We start from the raw sequence: 19,747 nt of genomic DNA, 5'->3' as shown, positions 1-19,747 counted from the left end.
ATGTCTGTGTGGAACTGTGTTAGACACCATGGGGATTTATGCACCAAGAGGAGAATGCCTGCTTTCTGGGGAGCTTTTCATCTTTGGGGAAGGGTGTGGAGGAAGGCCTGGCCAAGGACTTAAGTTTTTAGGGAGTGTTTCTTAGCTCATAAATCTTACTGAAAGTTTCTAGTTACTGCCCAATATTGATTTTTTTTTTCTGTTTTGTTTTGTTTTCAAGACAGGGTTTTTCTGTGTGGCCTTGATGCCCTAGAACTCAATTTGTAGACCAGGCTATCCTAGAACTCACAGAGATCTGCCTGCATCTGCAAGGCATGCACCGCCACTGCCCAGCTTGGGCTTTGATTTTTCTTTTGGGAAGTGGTTTGGGATTTCCTTTTCTGTCAGACTCAGAAGCAAGTACTTGTTACATGACTCTGGTCATTTTTGCTTCACTCTCTTAATTTTCTATGTGAAAAATGAAGCTGACTTTATTAAATCTAGTTCCCTTTGGTTTTGTTTAACTGAGGAAGGCTGTCAGCAAGACTTTCATTTAAACAGTTCCCTTTAAAAGCCCTGCCTCTAGTCACAGCAGGCAAAACCTTGAAAAACCTGTAGTGATTCTTAGGCTCAGCCAGTAGAGTTGAATTCCTTCCCTAGTTTAAGGCTAGGTCTAGGCAACTACAATTTTAAAAAAGTTTCTGATTAGTGACAACTGACTGGGCAAACAGTAGAAGTCACTCTGAATCCAGATGTGCAGAATGGCATCCAATAATGAATGAATGAATAAAGAAACAAATAAATAATAAAAGAAGAAAGGAAACATTTCAGAAATCAGCTGGAAAATTGTCTTTGACTTAAGCTAAGCAGATCCTACAAGAAGGCTGTTGAAGGGTTTTGCTATCCTGTGTCTAGGAAAATTAGGAAAGTCTCTGTTTGCTGGCTCTCCAATCCTATTCTCATTAGAAAAGTATTTCAATATGTATTCAGACTGAATTAATTTTTACCAGGTTTAACTAAAGATTAAACACATGTGAAGATTACATTTATTTCTGTTGCTTGATGTTTTTTAAAACTGGCACTAGCTTTTACTACCATTCTGATGAAAGGTGTTTCTCTGATGCTCTGCAGCTCCAGACTGGCTTGTCTTTTACCTCTGTGTAAAGGCAGAGAAAGGCCTAATTTCTTCCTGAATATAGTATGCTGACCCCTGTACTGTCACAGGCTGCTCAGCCTGGGTTGCAGATGCTGCAGTTTGGTGCAGGTGACTGCCCTTCAGAGTACTTGTGACTAAAGCTAGGTTTGTGATGAGAAATCTGTGCTTCCAAACATCAGGTTTCTGTTTTAGAATCATTTTCAATTCATAGAAATGCTGCAAAGATGGTGGACTCCTCCTCCAGATTCTCTGTGTGTCAAATTTTTACATAATATGGGCATATTTATCAAAACTCAAAATTGGATTCTGCTACATTATTATCAGCTAAGTTTCAGAATTCTTAATATATTTCACTAATTTGTTCACTAATACCCTTCTTCTACTCTAGCGGGATGCAATCCAACACAACATTGCATTTTCTTAGAGTGTTATTAAAAATAGAAAAAGAGCAGATAAGGCTCAGCTCTGAGAAGTTGCAAAGCAGACAATGACTCTTTTTCCCCCTGAAGCTCTGAAGTGAGTGGTTGCCTCTCTTTTGCCAGGTCTGAGGTCCTTGTCAGAGTTATATCCAACATTCACTTTTAGTTTTCACTCTTTCTTCCTGTCAAAATGCATAGTCACTCAAGGGCTTTTCTTGTAACAAATTGTTTAGACAGAACACAGTCCGGTACAGTTTCTATATTGTTGAAGGGTGACTGCTACTAATCCTGTCAGCCTTCTTATAGGGTTTCAGTTTAACAGAGTTAAGAGGCTATGGCCTAATTTCCTAGGGCTATCCCACAGTGGTTACGGTCAGAACTGCACTTCATTATTAGGGAATATACATTGTATAGGAGAGCTTTTTCCTATCCTGAGTGTCCATGCATGTTTGGAGGAGTCATGTATCCTGTGCTAGAAGTGACTGCTTCATGACATGCAGTGTCATACCTATGTGGGAAGTTGCAAGGTGTGTGGTCCTTCTGTCCAATCACCTGACTGGCTCTCCATCCTGATGATGGCCCAGATGCAAGGGATCAGGGAAGGACGGGGCAGATTGTGGATCAGCCTGCATGATTCTTCAAGGGGCGTTTGGTAGAGGATCTTGTCCTCTGCTGCTAACTGGTCAGAGATTTGTTGTGTTTCTAAGAGTCATTTTTCACAAACATGTATAATTTTTCAAACATAAAGCAAAATTAAATCCCATTATAGTGACATACTAACCATCTTGTTTCCACTGTTCCTAAAGTCACCTTTTAGTATATGTGTCCTGTTCATCCAGTTGCCCATCTTAACTCTTCATGCATTTCACAGTAAACCAGAAGCATTAATATTACTTAATTAAATAGCTAATAACAATTAATTAATAACACTTCTAACCGTTACTTCAGTTTGAATGAAGTTCTTTTTGAGTGAGCCCAGAGAGTAAGAATTTTACATTCTTAGACTTGGGAAAACGCTTTCTGCGAAGATTTCTGCTGATTTTAGTATTGGTAATAAATTAAAAGTAAGATCTCCATCCTTCGTTTTCATTGCTGTTTCTCTTTGAGTGTGGTCGGTTTTGTTGTTGTTGACTCTCTCAAGTTTGAGCCCCAGGGTAGAGATCACAGAAGTAAAGCATGAGGCGGAAATACCGTAGGACCAGCTTAGAAATCTTGAGTGAAAAGCTTCACTCTTGCGGTTTCTTTAGAGAAATGCTTCTGTTGTTGTTTTCCCACCACATTTCCTTTGCCAAGCAGCAGTGAAACATTACTTGAAGTAGCGATGCAAAAGGCAGGTTATGCTCACTCTTCATATCTTTTCATTAAGTCCCCCTTAACGATAGATGGAAAGATACGATGAGCTCAAGTTGTTCTTTTAAAGTCTGCTGTTCCTCATAAACCATGTGCGTCATCCCGGGATTTATTACATAGATTCTCCCCTTTCTCCATGAGATTCTGAACGGCAGAACAGGCGGACCCTGTTGTCTAAGGGTGGCTAGTGGCTTGTGGGACACACTTTATGTAGATGTTGTTGCCTAAGGTCTTCTAAAAATACCATCCCTGATGATCATGACGTAATGTCCTAGTCACTAACATCTCCCTTTGGCTTCCTTGCTTGTCATAACACTGGTTTTCTTGACAGATCTCTGTGAACGCTGGTGGCATCCCCGAGCAAATACAGTCCCTCTCTGTGCACGACTCTCAGGTGGGTTCCTCTGACAATCATTTTTATTTGAGATACTTTCGAGACAACTTCCTAAAGAAGACAGCTTCATCGAGTTTTAGACAGGCAGTCAACTTCAGGGTAGTGCTCCCAAAAATCAGGGGCTTGAAAACAGCAACAAGGAAAACCATCTCTTTAAGCAGACATGGAGTACATCATTACTCTCACACGTCCTTTACAAGATGTTCAGCCCTAAATAACAGACTCTGGAGAAGGAACAGATTACCCAAGTGCCTCTGGAATCACCAGTACTGTGGGCAATAAGCAAAGAGAAGAAAATAATTAAGTCTGTTACACTTTAGCCATCAAACACTGTGGTTAATTGATACTTCCCTCCCTTGTTTCTGATTGGATTTCTGTACCTTCTCCTGGTGATTCTTTTATCATTGAGTTTTATGTACCAGTTTACAACTTGTCTTATTAAAATAATAGTCCAGTGACTGTGCAGTGCATGTCTGATATGTACTTAGAACCTGTATGACAGGAGGCCCATGCTGTGGTTGTGTTGGGTGGTGAAGTCATCGAGGGAAGGATATGGGCACAGAGCCCCGGGATTGGTTCAAGTGTTTTGTTGTATAATGATATTTTGATTATATGTCTTTCTGTTTTACCTGCTTCTATAGTTTATGGGGCAGCTGTGAATTGAGGAGATGTTTAGACAGAGGGGCTTCATGACTACAGGAAACCTCTCTGAGGTCTGATAGCTACTCCTAGGCTTTTATAGCTACAGAAAGACATGTAGAGGTTAACTGGTTTGTGCAAGGCCAGGTAGCTAGCTACACAGAAGCAGAAGTGGGATCCACTTTCAGTCTTTACACTCTATCATCCAACTTAATCAAAGACTCCGAGGTAAACCATAGGGTTAACCTCTCCATAAAAGACAAATTAGGAGGACGTATGGGTCCAAAAGCAAAGGAAGTGAACAGAAAACGGAACAGTATTGATTAACATCTTATAATTCATGTCTCACTTTTACATCTCTTATTTTCCCAGCAACCTTTTGTGAGAAGTGGCTTACCTATTTTGTAAATGGAGCAACAGGCTCTGAGAATTACTTGTCCAGGTTGCATAGCAGGTCACCATCAGAGCCAAGCTTTACCTGAAATCTTTTATTTCAGGAGGTCTGATCAAGCCTGGGTATTCACAGAGTAGTCTGTGTCATCCATGATGTATGGTCTGTATTAGGATGATAGGTGAGAAGTGTAGGGAGGATGAACGTTGATTAATCTGTGTTCACCCCTGATGTTTATGTCTAATGTACCTAAGTCATCCCGTCCCACCAGCACCCACACCACATATAGTCTGGGCATAGAACCTAACGCCTTATGCATGATGGCCAAGTATTCTGCCACTGAGCCACATCCCTAACTCTTGCTTTTAGAGACAGGTTCTTGGTATGTAGCGTAAGCTGTACTTAAATTTGCAATTCTGCTTCCATGGCCTGAATGCTGGAATTACAAGTGTCACAACCATCCCTGGCAAGGTTCCTTACCTCTGTGCATCTCCGAGGTCCAGTGCATGTTGGCTGTTTGCTCTGGGCCAACAAAGTGCCACTTGAGATGGATGGCCTTAATGTGGACTAGATGCAGCAGTATCGTGCACAGAATCCATCCTATGAGTGAGGCTGTCTGTATGGAGCATTCACACCCACAGTATGATGTTAATTAAGCATCTTTCTGATCCTCTAGAAAGGTCTTGGGAAACCAAAAAAGACCTTCTGGGATAAACACTAATCTTGAAGTTTCCAGAAAAGTCTGTAAGAACCAAGAGATATTGAGATTGTATTTATCCCTTTCCCAATAAAACTTACAACATTGTTTGTTGTTTTCTTTTCAAAGGGCCAACCAAATGCTAATGAAGACTACAGAGAAGGTCCTTGTGCCGTCAACCTTGTTTTAAGATTAAGGTAAATAACATTATTTTGCATCTTTTTTACCTCTACAGTATTCTGACCTCCTCCTTTAACTTTTCATAATATTAGGATAAGATGAAATTGTTAACTCACTTGATTTTCCCAAAAAACAATATATGCCACCTTCTTGGAACTAATTATATTCCTTTCATTGCTTGCAAAACGATTAATAACAGGAGTGCCATTTGAAAGCATCTGTAGGCTCTATATACACTTCATTACATTTTTTTCTCCCCTTGCTTTTTTAATCGTTTTTTTTCTTTTTTCTTTTTAACAATGTAAGATCACAGTAAGAGATTTTTAATGAGTCTCTTTCACACTCCAGCAGTCAGTTTCTGACAGAAATAAACCATGCTTGTACTACAAGTTGCCTGTTCAGAACATTCTTCAGTGGCAGGTTTGATCAGGCACTGTGGAGAAATGACAGATATATTTTGAAAGCACTTTCAATCTTCTAGAAAATGGATACAAATATGGCGCCTGACACTCCACAGCCTCCTGAATGAAAGCTGTTTCTATTTTAAGGCTTTTTTTCAAGTTAAATGTCTGTCTTTGCAGATGCCCTTTGTTACAGATGTAGTACTTCAAAAGGAAGCAAAATTGGGTAAACTTAATTGCAGCCAGCCTACTTTGCCAGGTCAGCCAGGATGCTATCACATTCCTGAAGGTATAAAGGGAGAGTCATGGGTTTGACAGTTTTACACACAAAGCTTTTGTGGTTAATGGGCATATTCACAGCTTTGGCTGGGAAAAGTGGGTCTACAGCAAGGCCAAGGTTGATTTCCAAGTCATGGAGTTAGCATAGTCCATAGGAAGAGATTGCCATTGCTGTGAGCACCCCTTCCTTCCAGCCGTTGTGCACCCTCTGCAGTGTGTTTACACATGCCTTCTAGGGCACGCCACAGGAGTACTTGGTGACATTTAACTTAGAGTGGATGTTGAAACCAAAGACTGAAACTATTGTAATGCAATAGCTTTGAGGAATATGTACAATTAGTGACTTTAGCCATTGCCAAAGAATGAAGTAGGCCACTTTGTGTTTTTGCCTTTGGAACCAGAGTAGAGATTTATATATTCAAATGCAATTAATTGTATACCTAATTCTCTGAAAAAAAAAAAAAAAACAAACCCTCACATCAAATAAAAAAAAAAAGGAAGGGAATGTTGGTATATATTATTGAAGGTATTGTACTGGGTAGTTTTATGTCAACATGACATTAGGTAATGTCATCTGAGAGGAGGGAACCTCAGTTAAGAAAATCCCTCAATAGCATCAGGTTGTAGACAGGCCTATAGGGCATTTTCTTAATTAGTGACTAGGGAGGGCTGTGCCTAGCCCATTACAGGTGGTGCCATTCCTGGGCTGGTGGTCCTGTATTCTATAAGAAAGCAGACTGAGCAAGCCATGGGGAGCAAGCGAGTAAGCAGCACTCCTCCATGGCCTCTGCATCAACTCGTGCCTTCAGGTTCCTGCCCTGCTTGAGTTGTTGTCCTGACTTCCTTTGATGACGAACAGTCATTTTCTCTACCAGTTGCTTTGGCCATGGTGTTTCATCACAGCAATAGTAACTCGAAGACAGTTATATCAGACTTAATGATGTGTGAAATGTACCCCAAATGGTGACATGAAACAATACCCCCTTACTGTTTTATCATGTTAGAAGTGCAGGGCCGGCTTTGCTGGATTCTCCAATATCTTAAAAGACTGTAACTAAGGTAGTACTCTGCCTACTGGAGTTCAAGGTCTTCTAAGCTCACTTGGGCTGTTGGCCAAACTGCATTCTTTAGACCTGTAGACTCGGCATTTAGAAATACCTCATCCTATTTATTAGTCTTCTTCATACCAACAGGAGAGGGTTATGAAATAGGCTGTGTACACAAGGCAACAGGACTTTTAGGATCATTCCAGAGCTTCCAAATCCCTAGACCATCTCTCTAAAGAAGGTCACATTAGGATGGAGACGTCCTAGTGGAAGTTAAGAATCACGCCTTGAGGCACCGCGGTTGGCGTTGGCAATGATTCTGTGGAGGAAGCTCTGATGAGCAGTTACGTAAGTTCCAGGAAACCCGGTGTGGGCAGAGAGGTGGGCAGGGTGTGAGGCTACACTTACTGTGGGAGCATAGTCATGTAGCCTGTGTAGCTTTTGGAAAAGATTTTTGCTTCATTATTAGAGGGTCAGAAAGCCTGTGAGCAGCAGAGTGATGTGAACTGAGTTAAACTTTAAAACAATCACTGCAGCCAACATATGGAAAATATATTTAATGTTTTTTTTACAGAAATGTGCTGTTCAGAGTTTATTTTCTGGCTCTGTCTATTTGGTTTCTATCTGCATGGGTATTGGGATGCTTTGAATAAATGGCCGCCATAGGCTCACAGGGAGTGGCACTATCCGGAAGCATAGCCTTGATGGAGTAGATGTGGCCTGGTTGGAAGTGTGTCACCCTAGGGGTTGGTTTTGGAACTCAAGTGAGGGTTAGTGTCACTCATTATTCTGTCACCTGCCAACACGGATGTAGAATTCTTTGCTACCTCTCCTGCACCATGTCTGCCTGTGTGTTGCCATGCTTTCCGTCATGATGACATTTGACTACACCTCTGAAACCAAGGCAGCCCCAATTAAATGCTCTCCTTTATAACAGTTGCCATGGTCATGACCTCTCTTCACAACAATAGAAATCCTAATTAAGACATGAATGCATTTGCTTAATTTGAAGGAGTGTTCTTCTGTGATCTTATTGAAGAGAGATTCTAGGCCATTGACCTGGGAGTCTTCTCAATCAGACCAGGGTGGTGACTGATGGAAGCAGTGTGACCATTCTTGGAGAAGATATTTAAAGGGTTTGGCAGAAAAGATTATTAATGGAGTCCTAATCATTATTTCCTGAGGTAAACAAAAAAGTTGGAGTTTCAGGTTGGTTGGGGTAGAATCAAGAGCTTTGTTTTGTGTCAAGGCACATTAGGCCTGTTTCATCTATTAGATGTCAGTGTACATATGTCAAGTAGGCATCTAGATGCTAATAATCCCAAAGATGCAAGGAGAAAGACCACCAACCCAAATCATTATGGCCAAATTAATTAAAGCAAACATTTAATTAAAGCAAGTAATTAAGTAAAGCAAGCTGTTTTATTCATGAGCGTGGACTGCCTCCCCTAAAGGCTAGGTTCATGAGGTCAGCCTTGGAAATGAGGAAGACCAGGCTTATGTAGCTCCTGTATAGGGAGTTCTAAATGGGGGATTTGGCAGGCAAAATAGGCTGAGTTACAGAAGCAGAACATAACTAGCTAGTCATAGCAACCTCCTGAAACAAAGACATGGTGGCAAGGTGGTCATAGCAAGGTAGTCAGGACAACAAGTAGTCATAACAACCTTTGAAATGTAGGGCTGCAAGATGCGTATTACAACTTTTTGAAACAAAATCATGATTGCTGTTTCTTGAAACAAGCAGTATAGAACCATTGGAGTTAAGGTTACAGGTTGGGTGTAGCCCAATTCTTGAGAGAAAAAGGCTTAATCCTAAGCAGGAATTAGCCTACTTTGTCTTTACTATAAGATGGCCTTTAAGTCTCATACTGAGGTAGATGGTATGCTTTCAGGGGCCTCGGCTCACAAACTGAATTTGAAATGTCTGATGCCTTGATATTTAAAGCTAAGGGCTGGGACAATTGATGCCAAGATAACAATCCAAAGATTGGGAAGGAGAGAGGTGTGACTTAGTTAGTGTTTCTATTGTTATGATAAAACACTATGACCAATAGCAGCTGTTATATGGCTTACTTGTCCAAGGGCTCAGCCTGGTTTTCTATGTGGAAAAAGCCAACTTGCAGTGGAATGGCACTACCCACAGTGAGCTGGGCCCTCCCTCATCATTAGTCAAGAAAATATCTCCACAGGCTTGCCCATGAGAGTCTGATATAGATTCACTTGTTCTCTCCTCCTCCTTCTCCCTCCCTGCTTCCCTTCCTTCCCTCCCTTCCCGTGTCACCATCAGTTCGTTTACACCCCCAACCTCCATGTTTTTGTTTGAGACAGGGTCTAGCTATGTAGCTCTGACTGTTCTAGAACTCACAATGTAGACCAGAATGGACTTAAGGTCACAGAGCTCTGCTCCCCAAGTGCTAGGATTCAAGGCACATGACACCACACCTGGGTTTGCAAACTTTTTTCTTAATTGAGGCTATTCTTTTCCCAATAATTATAGCTTGATTATCAGGTTGATAAAAACAAAAATAAACAAACAAAATAACAACCCTGTTTGGACAAGGTGGAACCCTTGTCTCACCTTCTAGCTTCTGCCGAGATGTTATTTTGTCTGGATTGAGCACGTTTGGAATTTGAGCATTCTCTCACAATTGCTGTGTGTTCATTTGTGTAGTTGCTATGTTGTGTCCAGACAACCTTCATTGTAAGAGGCAGCAAATGACTACAGTTTTTATACCCTCTCTTCTGGGAGACAATTCTTGAGCCTTGGGACAGGGGAGTGATAAAAGTGAGCCGTTTGGAGAGCTGAGCACTCTACACTCTGTTATTCTCTGGACATAGACCACTTGTGGTGCTCTGTGTTAATCGCCATCTCCCACACAGATAACCTCTTGTAGTAATGGTTGAGACTCATGGGCTTGAAGTTGGGTGGGTAGGGAGGTAGTGCTGGATCCGAGAGGAGTTGTGAATATGATCAAAATATACTATATGAAGTTCTCGAAGAGTTAATAAAATATTTAAAAACAAAATCAAAGATTAGAAAGGAGAGAGTTGGTCCCCTAATTAAAATATAAAATATGTTTCCAAAGAGAGGGCTGAATATTCATCAGTTATTGTTAGAATATGGAGTACAGTAAAAACAAGTTTGGTCCAGTGTAATACATTTGTGATTTTGGCAAATATATGGTCAAACTGAGTTTAAGATACAGTGACAAGGGGGATTGTGATACATCAAGAATAGACAAATTTCGTTTGTCTAGGCAGTCCTCAACTGCACACCTGTGCACCGAACAGCAGCCTCCTCTTCCTCTGAAAAGACCCACACTGAATACCTTTGTGCCTGTCAGCCTCCTCCAGCTACCCCTGAAAATGTCTTCTTCAGTCTGAGAGTAGGAAATTGGGGAATCTACTTTGAAAATGATGCAGTCTACAAGAAAAAACAAATGCATGTGGGTTGGGGTAGTATATGTCTCCTTTATTCACTCTCTTTTAAAATCATAGACAAAAGACCAAGGAGGCAAAAGTCTAATTTTTCATTGAAAAGGATTAGCTATCTTTTAAAACTGATACATTATATAAAAGATTGAGAAAACATGTTTAAACCTTCCGTCTTTGTGTCAATTGCTGGACATGGGTAAAATGTAGATTTTTTAGCCTCTTTATGCACTTCACTAGTATTTTCTTTCCCATACTGTAAATATTTAGGTTATATGTAATATAAAATATATATCATAGAATAAAGCACAAGATCAGAAATGTTCTTGGATATACTTCAACTATATCACCCCAACTATATCACCCCAACTATATGACCCCAACTATATCACCTTTATGTGATTCACATAATGTCAAGACATGTTTAAAATATTTTGGGATCAAGTAAAAAATTTCTACAAATATTTTACAATTCATGTACTTTTAATCAAATAAAAATATGGAGTTAAAGAAGTAGCTATGTGGTTGAGAGCTTTTGGTGGTCTTGCATAGCACCCCAGTTTGGTTCCCAGCATTCACATTGGTCAGCTCACAATCACCTGAAATTCCAGCTCCAGAGGATCTGATGGCATATCCTTATCTTCACAGACACATCTTCATGGCCCTGTACAAATAAAATTATATAAATCTTTTTCAAAAGAAGTCACAGGGACTACAAAGACAGTTCAGCACTTAAGAGCACCAGTTGCTCTTCTAGAGGCCTTGGGTTCAGTTTCCAGGACTAACATGCTTGCTCAGAACCCTTTATAACTCCAGTCCTAGGGGATCGAGTACCTTCTTCTGGCCTCCATGGGTACTGTACACATGCAGGCAAACACTCATACACATAAAATAGAAAAGAAAGGAAACATTAGTCACATATTTAACAGAAAACATTCAGGTTTTAGAATCATCTATTTGGAAAAATAATAAGTTTATCAGTTGTGTTAATATGTCAATTCTTTGTGTTCACTGCTGTTCATGCTTTGACAGCTCGGCATTTAAAGTTTGCAGAAGCCGACCACAGCAATTGATGTATGTAGATTCGCAGACTTAGTGTGTCCCACTTATTGGCTCATAATGAGTTTAGCTTGCTCTAATGTAGCAGCAGCAGCAGACCCAGATGGACCGGCTAATGCCCCACTAGGTCCCTGTTAGTAGAGGAAAGCTGTCTCTGGAGTAGAATTCTACCTGAACAGAAATTCTGAAGTACAACAAATCACTACCTTTATTGAATTACTATTTTAATCTTCCCACTAAAAGGCATACTGTAGGGAATGCACTTAGAAAATTACGCTTCCAGAAAGCACGCTAATCTGTTAGGAAGTACTGGCCGCTGTGTTAGCATGAGTACTCCAGAATTCTACTCTCCTCATTGTTCAGGAGGAATTAGTTAGTTTTCCAGCTGGTGAAATAGGGTTAATTGCATACTTCTCCAGTCAAGTGGCCAGGAGCCTTGATTAATTGCCCACCCAGGGGTTAAATACTGTGGGCACTGAGCTCAGTTATGCAGAGCTCCTTTCTGCATCCTCCCCTTCCCTCTTCAACAAACTTCTTATTTGCGGCTTTCTTTATGCAAGACTTTGGTGAAGAGACAAGGTTTTTCCCCTCTGAGTGCCCTCTTCATAGGCAGAAGAGATCTGATTCTGCACAAAAACGCAGAAAATGCTAAGTGCAATAGAAGACAGATTAAAAAGAGAGCTGTGAGCAGTTAGGAGTAGGTGGGGGCTCTTTGTCTGGCTGTTATCTTTGGTTTGCTTGTTCCCATAGTAACCAGTGTTTATGCTTTCTGTAGCTCCATTTTTTGAGCAGAGAAATAGGTAGGAGGCATCTGGGGGCAGTGTCAGGCTGCTGGCCTCCAAAAATGACTTGCTGTCCCATATTATTTCCGACCAAACTACTTTCGCCCCTCAATGAAGTGATAATGAATTATTTTGCAGGTGTCAACGTATTAGAAGAGCAGTTCTCTGGTCTGAAATATATTTGCCATGTTACTTAACCCTTTGGATGTTCTTGTCCAGATATTTTCTTTTCTTTGAGAATTGGAGGAGTTGTTGTGTGTTTGTTTATCGTTGGTGGTGTCCTCCTGAATGGCGAAGTGTCCAGTATGTGCCAAACACTATGATAAGCATGCTATGCGCTTTGTCTTGTTAGTCATCATATATTATTAAAACATTACTGCCAGCAGTGACATCTCACAGGTAAGAAGGCAGGGTTCAAAGTCATGCAGTCATGTATGTGTCTTGCACTCTAAAGCCTTCAAGCAGAATGGTCATGAGCCTCACTCTCCTGAACACATGAGTCTTTGTCCTTCTCCACTTGACCCTGCAGCCTTGCTTTCTTCGGTTCTGTCTTGAATGCATTTAGAAATGACTATATTGAGAACGGCTAAGCCTTCACTCTTCCCATTAACACTCTGTGTGAATATTCTTTTGACAATGTTTCCTGATAAACTCATCATTAGTGTGACAGAAATGCCTGACAATATTTTTCTTGGGGATGTTAAAGGCGATGATTGAATTGTCAGCCAGTGTTTGTGGTGTTAGGTAATTTCAAAAGCGTGTCCCATGGCTTGTCTGATTATCTTATTTTTCCTCTCAATCTACACTTGCTAGCAACAAATGAAAAAGAAAGATCTGAGCTCTTAGGTGGATTTCCTGTAGATGCTGCTACTCTGCTTAGGCTGGCAAGCATCTGGGTCTTATGCAAATCCAGTGTCTTGGTGATGTGATACAAAGAGACATGTAAATACATATAATGCAAGGTAGTATAGGTTGTCATATTCTGTGTATACAAAGTATACCTGCTAGTAAACATGATAAATAAAGGATGGTTTATGGTAAGGTAAATGGAGCAAAATAGAAGATTGAAATTGACTAATTTAAGACTCCAACTTAAAAAATATATATTTAAGCCAGCAGACACTGAATTTAAATATTATTGGAAATAAACAATGTATAGAGTTTTTAAAAGTTACTATTTATTTATTTATTCATTTTTCAAGCCGTATATGGTCAGTTTAAGACAGATAAAGCAAGAGGCAACAAAAGAAGCAAGTGACTGCAGACTGCAGTATAGCTCAATTGTGGGACACTTGCCTAGCACACAGGAGGCCTTGACCTTATTCTACAGTCACCTGAAAAGAGGAAAAAGATCACTCATGCTATTATCACCTCATAATAAAAATGAAATATTCTTCTAAATACATGTTTGTACAGGGCTTACATTTAAAAAATACTATTTAACCTATATTTTTCTTTGGTAAAACAGCAAATGCTTGGGTAGTCTGTTCTGTAGCATGTCTTGGATTCATTTTATGTAGATGAATTTATATCTGCACACTCCTTTTGGATGATTTATTTATGTTTTAATTGAATGAGTCAAGACTTATAGTACCTAAAAATATATGTTATAGAGCTGCAGTGCATTGCCTGCCATCCAGGAGGCCCTTGGGCTCAATCCCTGGCACAGCGGTGGTGGGGGCAGTATTGGTTATTTGAAGAATTCTTTGTTTCGGAGAACCTATGCTGTATAATCAGGAGGACCTGAATTTTATCCCTAACACACACATGAATTCCTTAATGTGGTATTGAATGTGTAATCTCAGCTCTAGGAAAATGAAGACAGTAAGATCCCTGGAGCTCAATGGCCAGTCATCCTAGTGTAATTGGCAAGCCCTGGAGACCAGTGAGAAACCCTGTCTCAACAACAAACAGACAAAAAACAAGTACAGAAACAAACCCAAACTCCAGAGGAACAATATGGAAGGCTGACAACTGGCCTCCACGTGTATGCAGACACAAGTGTATGTGTATACACACACACACACACACACACACACACACACACACACACCAGCACAAATACAAACATTTACATATTCAAGCACTGTACATACATTATGTATTACATATTGCTTAGACTGTATAAAAATGATGCTCAAGGAAAAAACATTCCCATCTGCACTGAAGTGTTACCTTACTAAAATGTTCTTAGATTGTGAGGAATTTATAGATATGTAACAGAGTAAAAGTCAGAGCACATGGGGTCCTCGAAGAAGAGCTGGTTGTAGCTCATGGCTTATCTGAAGATGCCAACATCCCTGCAGCAGCAGACATCATTGTGTGCCTGAGTCCTGCAGCAGGCTCTAACTAAACAGCCTGCACTGACAAACTGCAGACATGGATGATGCCTGCTCATAATTTGCTCACCAGAAGCTGAACACAGAGATCAGGGCTCATCCTGAAGTTTTGCTTTGGGGAGTTATTTCTAAGTGACATGTATAACCAGTCTTGCCTTGGCTGTTTGCTTGGAGCACCCTGGTGTATTGGGAGCTGCCATGAAGGGTTTGATAGTTGAAAGAGATGGGAAATTGACTTGAGTTCTTAGAATTTTCTATAGCGCCCCATTTCACACAGAGAACTGATTCTTAAGACACATTTTACTGCCGTTTTATATCATCATGACTCAGGATTGCCTATATGGACGATTCTTCCCTTTTAATTGCCAAGGAACCAGCCTGTTGGCTTGGAGAGGGGTTCTGAGGAAGGGATTTTGAGAGTGGCAAACAAACCATTTGAAATTACATCCTGGGTGGGTTTTCAAACTGCTCTCTCTTTGTGTTCTGAGACATCTTTCTCTTGCTGTTCTAAAAACTCTCTGGATAGCTCATCTGTTGCAGGTCAAAAGCCCAGTTTATTATTTACATATTAATTCAGTTATTACCCCAGGTTCCTTTTTGATTATTTCATGAATCAGCATCTCATGACCTTTATCCCCTTGATTCTTAGAAGGAGACTGCAAGCACACTTTTTTTTTTTTTTAAGCATTTCAAAAGAGTTCAGAGATTTGTCTGCTTTTTGTTTAGCACAGATAATAAGCCACCTTGGTGGGACCCCCACCCTGAAATTGCCATTCCTACCAAGCCTGGGCCTGAGCCTGGACCTGAGCCTGGACCTAAACTCCCTTTGTCCCAGGATGAACTTGAACTCAGGAATCTGCCTGCTTTTGTAAGCACAAATAAAAAACTTAGATAGGCGGGATCTTGCCCTGTGATCACCACTCCCTAAATCTCTTCATCTTCTTCTTTAGTGTCTTTCTAACAAGCTGGCTCATAATTCAGCTGGCTCTGTTCTTTTAGATCTTTGAAGCCTCTTATATAAATCATATTGCATTCTTATATTTCACATAGCTGAGAAATTATCTATTTTTGAACTTATGTTTTCAGAAGTTTTTTCTACAGTCTTAAAGGCTGTCCTGAAGGTCTCAGCATTTACCATTTTGCTGAGGCATTAGCCCACCCTTGCCTCCTGGACTCATGCTTGATTATCATGGAGACCTTAACGTTGGCAGGACATTCCTCAAAGGAGGAACTTGAAATTATGTACGTTATTACATAAGCAAGCCTTATGCCCACAGCAGCCATCAACACCTGTGGAGGCACACACCATGCTGGCTGTGTTCAAGGGACAGGAACCATGTGATGCTCTCTGTCCCTTACATGGACAAGATGGACTTTGGCACTTTATATCACAGCACAAAACACAGTTACTAGACTTTTAGCCATAAAAATTTCCAGTCAAGTTGGTACATGGGTATAATTTCTATCCTTTGTTTAAATATTTGTATCTAAAATAAATCTGGAGTCCGTGCTGCAGACTCTGAGGACCTTTTTTCTGTGGGGAAGATATCAGAGAAACCACTGTGTGTGTACATGCCTGAGCATCCTTTGTCTAACATGGATACCTAGTTGGGATTGCTCCCCTAGTCTTGTCATGAGTATCTAGTGCCTCTTCTACTGCAGGGCCTTTAGTCTCAATGCTTACTCTTTAAAGAACCAGCATAATACGCTTCTTTTCCCAGACTTCTCTGTGATAGTATGCCCTCCCGCCCCCCAGTGTGGCATTTTGATTTCTTTAAATGGAATTGTCTCCATAGGCTCACAAGAAATGGCACTATTTGAAAGTATTTGGACAGGTGGCCGTGTTGGAATAAGTGTGGCCTTATTGGAGGAAGTATGTCACTGGGGGTAAGGGTGGGCTTTGGGGTTTCAGAAGCTCAAGCCAAGCCAAGGGGTTCTCTCTCTCTCTCTCTCTCTCTCTCTCTCTCTCTCTCTCTCTCTCTCTCTCTCTCCTCTCCTCTCTCCCTCCCTTCCTTTCTCCCCTCCCTCCCTTCCTCCCTCCCTCTCTTTTTCCTCCTTCCCTCCCCATCCCTTCCTACTTCCTACTGATCCAGATGTAGAACTCTCAACTCCTTCTCCAGCACCATGTCTGCGTGTGTTCTGCCATGCTTCCTACCATGATGCTAATGATCTAAACTTCTGAACTTGTAAGCTGGCCCTAGTGAACTATAAGAATTGCCATAGTCATGGTATCTCTTCATAGCAATAGAATTCTTCACTAAGACACCTAGCAAAGGTTTAGCCCTCATCCCCTCTTTTCTCATTGAAAAAAAACCACTGAAGCTATGTTCTTCTAATGAATTCACTATATTTCTTATTAGACCTTTAAGTAGCTAAGTAGAATCCTTATAGTTTCCAATGTTTTTTCAAGGGACCTCTCATCTCACCTCAGAAAAGTGGGATGCGCTGCGCCATGTTCCATGTGCAGTCAGTGCCAGGAAGAGCCTTAATATCACTGTGATGCATGGAGCAGAGGCCACCCCTCCTTGTCATGATTCCACTGTCAATCCAACCACCACATGATTGGCAGGTGGCCTCCTATGCCGAACTGGGGTGGGTCACATCCTGAGACTCACACGTCTTCCATGAAATCCTGCTCCACTCTTAGAAGCCTTTTGATGTCCTTGCATGCAAAACCACATCTTAAAAGTGGGAGACACCTTCAGAAGTTTAGGTGACATTTAAGTCAGTGTTAATCACCTGATACTTTGACTGACAACATCCTGAAATTTTAACAAATGCCTTCGTACATATTTTTTCTCCTTTCTGCTGTTCTTGCAGAGTGTCTCTCCCTTCTCCTATTTTATATTCCACCCTTCTGGCTGCTGCTAAGGTAACCTTCCATTCTTTTAACAGTCTAAAAATTCCCCCCAGTTTTACCAGGGGCGGTTGACTCTTAGGACCTGTCCCCTTGATCGGAGCTGAATAATTCTAGAGACTGTTTGCAAAGTTATTTCTGTTCTCAGCTACCATATCCCTGGAGATAATGAGGGGTAAGATTTCTCCTTCAAATATTGGGTCTTGGAATTGTAACAAGCATATTTCATTTGGGGGTTTTCTGTGTATTAACTTTTCTTTCCCAGCGGAAGCAGACTTCTTGGAGTATAATTTCCACTTCATTTTGCAGTCCTCAGTTCACTAGAATACTTTGTCCTTCTTGGTGAAATTCATAGAGTTAACTGGGTTTGTGTGGGAAGTCTCTGCTGACCAGAGAACTTTGGGTGGTCTTGGTACTCATCTGCCATTGCTGACATTACAGGTTACTGCAAGCCTTGGAACTAAGACAGCACAGATTGGTTCTCTTTCAGATGTGTGGGACAGAAGGTCACTGTGTATAGGGAGGTCTGTGTGGATACTTTCATCGTGCCCAACTTCTAGATGATTTTTGTGTTCTCCAGTCATAAGGCAGCAGCTGGATGCCTCTCAGTACCTGTTACATCCTCTTCTGACCAGAATGAAGAAGTCAGTATTGTCAAGGGCCCTTGTGGTTCAGATAAGCTCTCCAGAGTAACTTCATTCAAAAATTTTCTAATCCCATCTTCTGCATGGGGTGATGCACATGAGTGTTTGAGCTTCAGCCCTGGATATGTATAGGTCTGTAACTCTGGTGGTAGAGAAATCATCTAAGTGTTTCTCCTCAGTTAAAAGTGTACAACTTTTTTTCTGATTTGTTACACACATACACACACACACACACACACACACACACACACACACACACACACACACTGTGATCTACCTCACATCTCTTGTAGTTTCTGAGCCTGATATCTAATACCCCTAACTCACTTAAAGACAGGCAGTGAAATTTCCTGACTTTGTGTTATTATTATGAAACAATTGAGGAGTACCCAGTTTTTATAGCATGTCACATGCTACAAAGAAAGTGGACATGTGTATGGTTCTTAATTATATGTCTTTATAATGTACCAGAAACAATTGTAGGGAAATTTCCATCACTGAATGTACTAGGAACAATGCTAAGGAACTTACCATCACCTATCTCATGTCCTATAAGGGTAAGATGGTATATGGTAATTTGTGGAAATGTGTTTTCTAACAGCATCTCCAAGGGAGAGGTTCAAGCCCACATATTTTTCTCCTTTAGAATCTGGCATCCAGTTATTTGGTAGTATATCTGTAGAGTGCATTAAATCTTTCATAATTACAAATCACCACTTCCCTCCAAATGACAGGTTATTTCTCAAAGAAAACTATGAACATAGACACAAGGTGGGAAATAGGGTACAGTCAAGGAATCCCAAGTTTTCAGTCAGAGATGAAATGATCACGATTATGAATAGAATTGTCTGTTACTGGACTCCATGTATGACAGTGAGTGTTCTGAATGCCTGCCTGCCTTTTCTGTACTTCTAATGGTGTAGAATAAATATTAAAGTTAGTCTCAATCACAACTGCAAAAGCAAATTAACAGAAACTTCAAAACACAAAAACTTGATTTGACTGGAGTCATACTCCAATTTCTTATCTGAGTCAAAATTTCAGTTTGTGTTACCTGATCCCAGAAGATCCTCATTTAAAAATTACTTAGTGTAGCTAAGAATGAGAGATAAAGCCACCCCCCCCCATACATATAGAAATACATTGGCAAAGAAAGACTGTTACAAACCTTATGGTGTGGTGTTTGAATTTCATTCTGTAGTAAATAGAAAATAATAACATTTTGGGAAGAGATCTGGTAAAACAGTTGTCAGACCATTTGTAAACTTAGAAAGTCAACTTTCTGTTCTTCATTGGTAACACTGAAGCATTAGAAGTGTACTCCAGTTGTTACTGGGAGGAAGCTGGGAAGGAAATACTTAATGTGGAAGAGGGTTGTTTTTCAGCCTGCTGTCCTACAGATCCTGTCTTCTGTTGAACTTATTTCACATTGTTTTCTGTTGAGCATCATTGGACGATGTCAAAGAATGTCTGGGCTAAGGCCTAACAGTTAAAAAAGATCCATGATCAGTGTCTTAGTTAGGGTGAACAGACACTATGACTAAGGCAAGTTGTATAAAGGACAATGTTTAATTGCTACTGGCTTACAGGCTTAGAGTTTCAGTCTAGTATCATCAAGGTGGGAACATGGCAGCATCCAGGTAGGCATGGTATAGGAGGAGCTGAGAGTTCTACGTCTTCATCTGAAGACTGCTAGCAGAATA

At 40.7% G+C, this 19,747-nt stretch overlaps 1 protein-coding gene across 2 annotated transcripts in view; it reads left to right on the top strand.

Annotated features, from left to right (window-relative positions):
• Stk39 (serine/threonine kinase 39) overlaps positions 1 to 19,747 on the top strand; it is a 262,138-nt gene that overhangs the window by 158,143 nt on the left and 84,248 nt on the right. For both annotated transcript variants that reach the window (XM_076928855.1, XM_034495627.2), the window contains exons 13-14: positions 3,236 to 3,298; positions 5,155 to 5,222. In XM_076928855.1, coding sequence (XP_076784970.1) covers positions 3,236 to 3,298; positions 5,155 to 5,222 — 131 coding nt within the window. The remainder of the gene's footprint in view (positions 1 to 3,235; positions 3,299 to 5,154; positions 5,223 to 19,747) is intronic.

This window comes from Arvicanthis niloticus, chromosome 2, assembly GCF_011762505.2.
Source record: "Arvicanthis niloticus isolate mArvNil1 chromosome 2, mArvNil1.pat.X, whole genome shotgun sequence".
Lineage (NCBI taxonomy): Eukaryota > Metazoa > Chordata > Mammalia > Rodentia > Muridae > Arvicanthis > Arvicanthis niloticus.
This window is presented reverse-complemented; position numbering and strand designations above follow the sequence as displayed.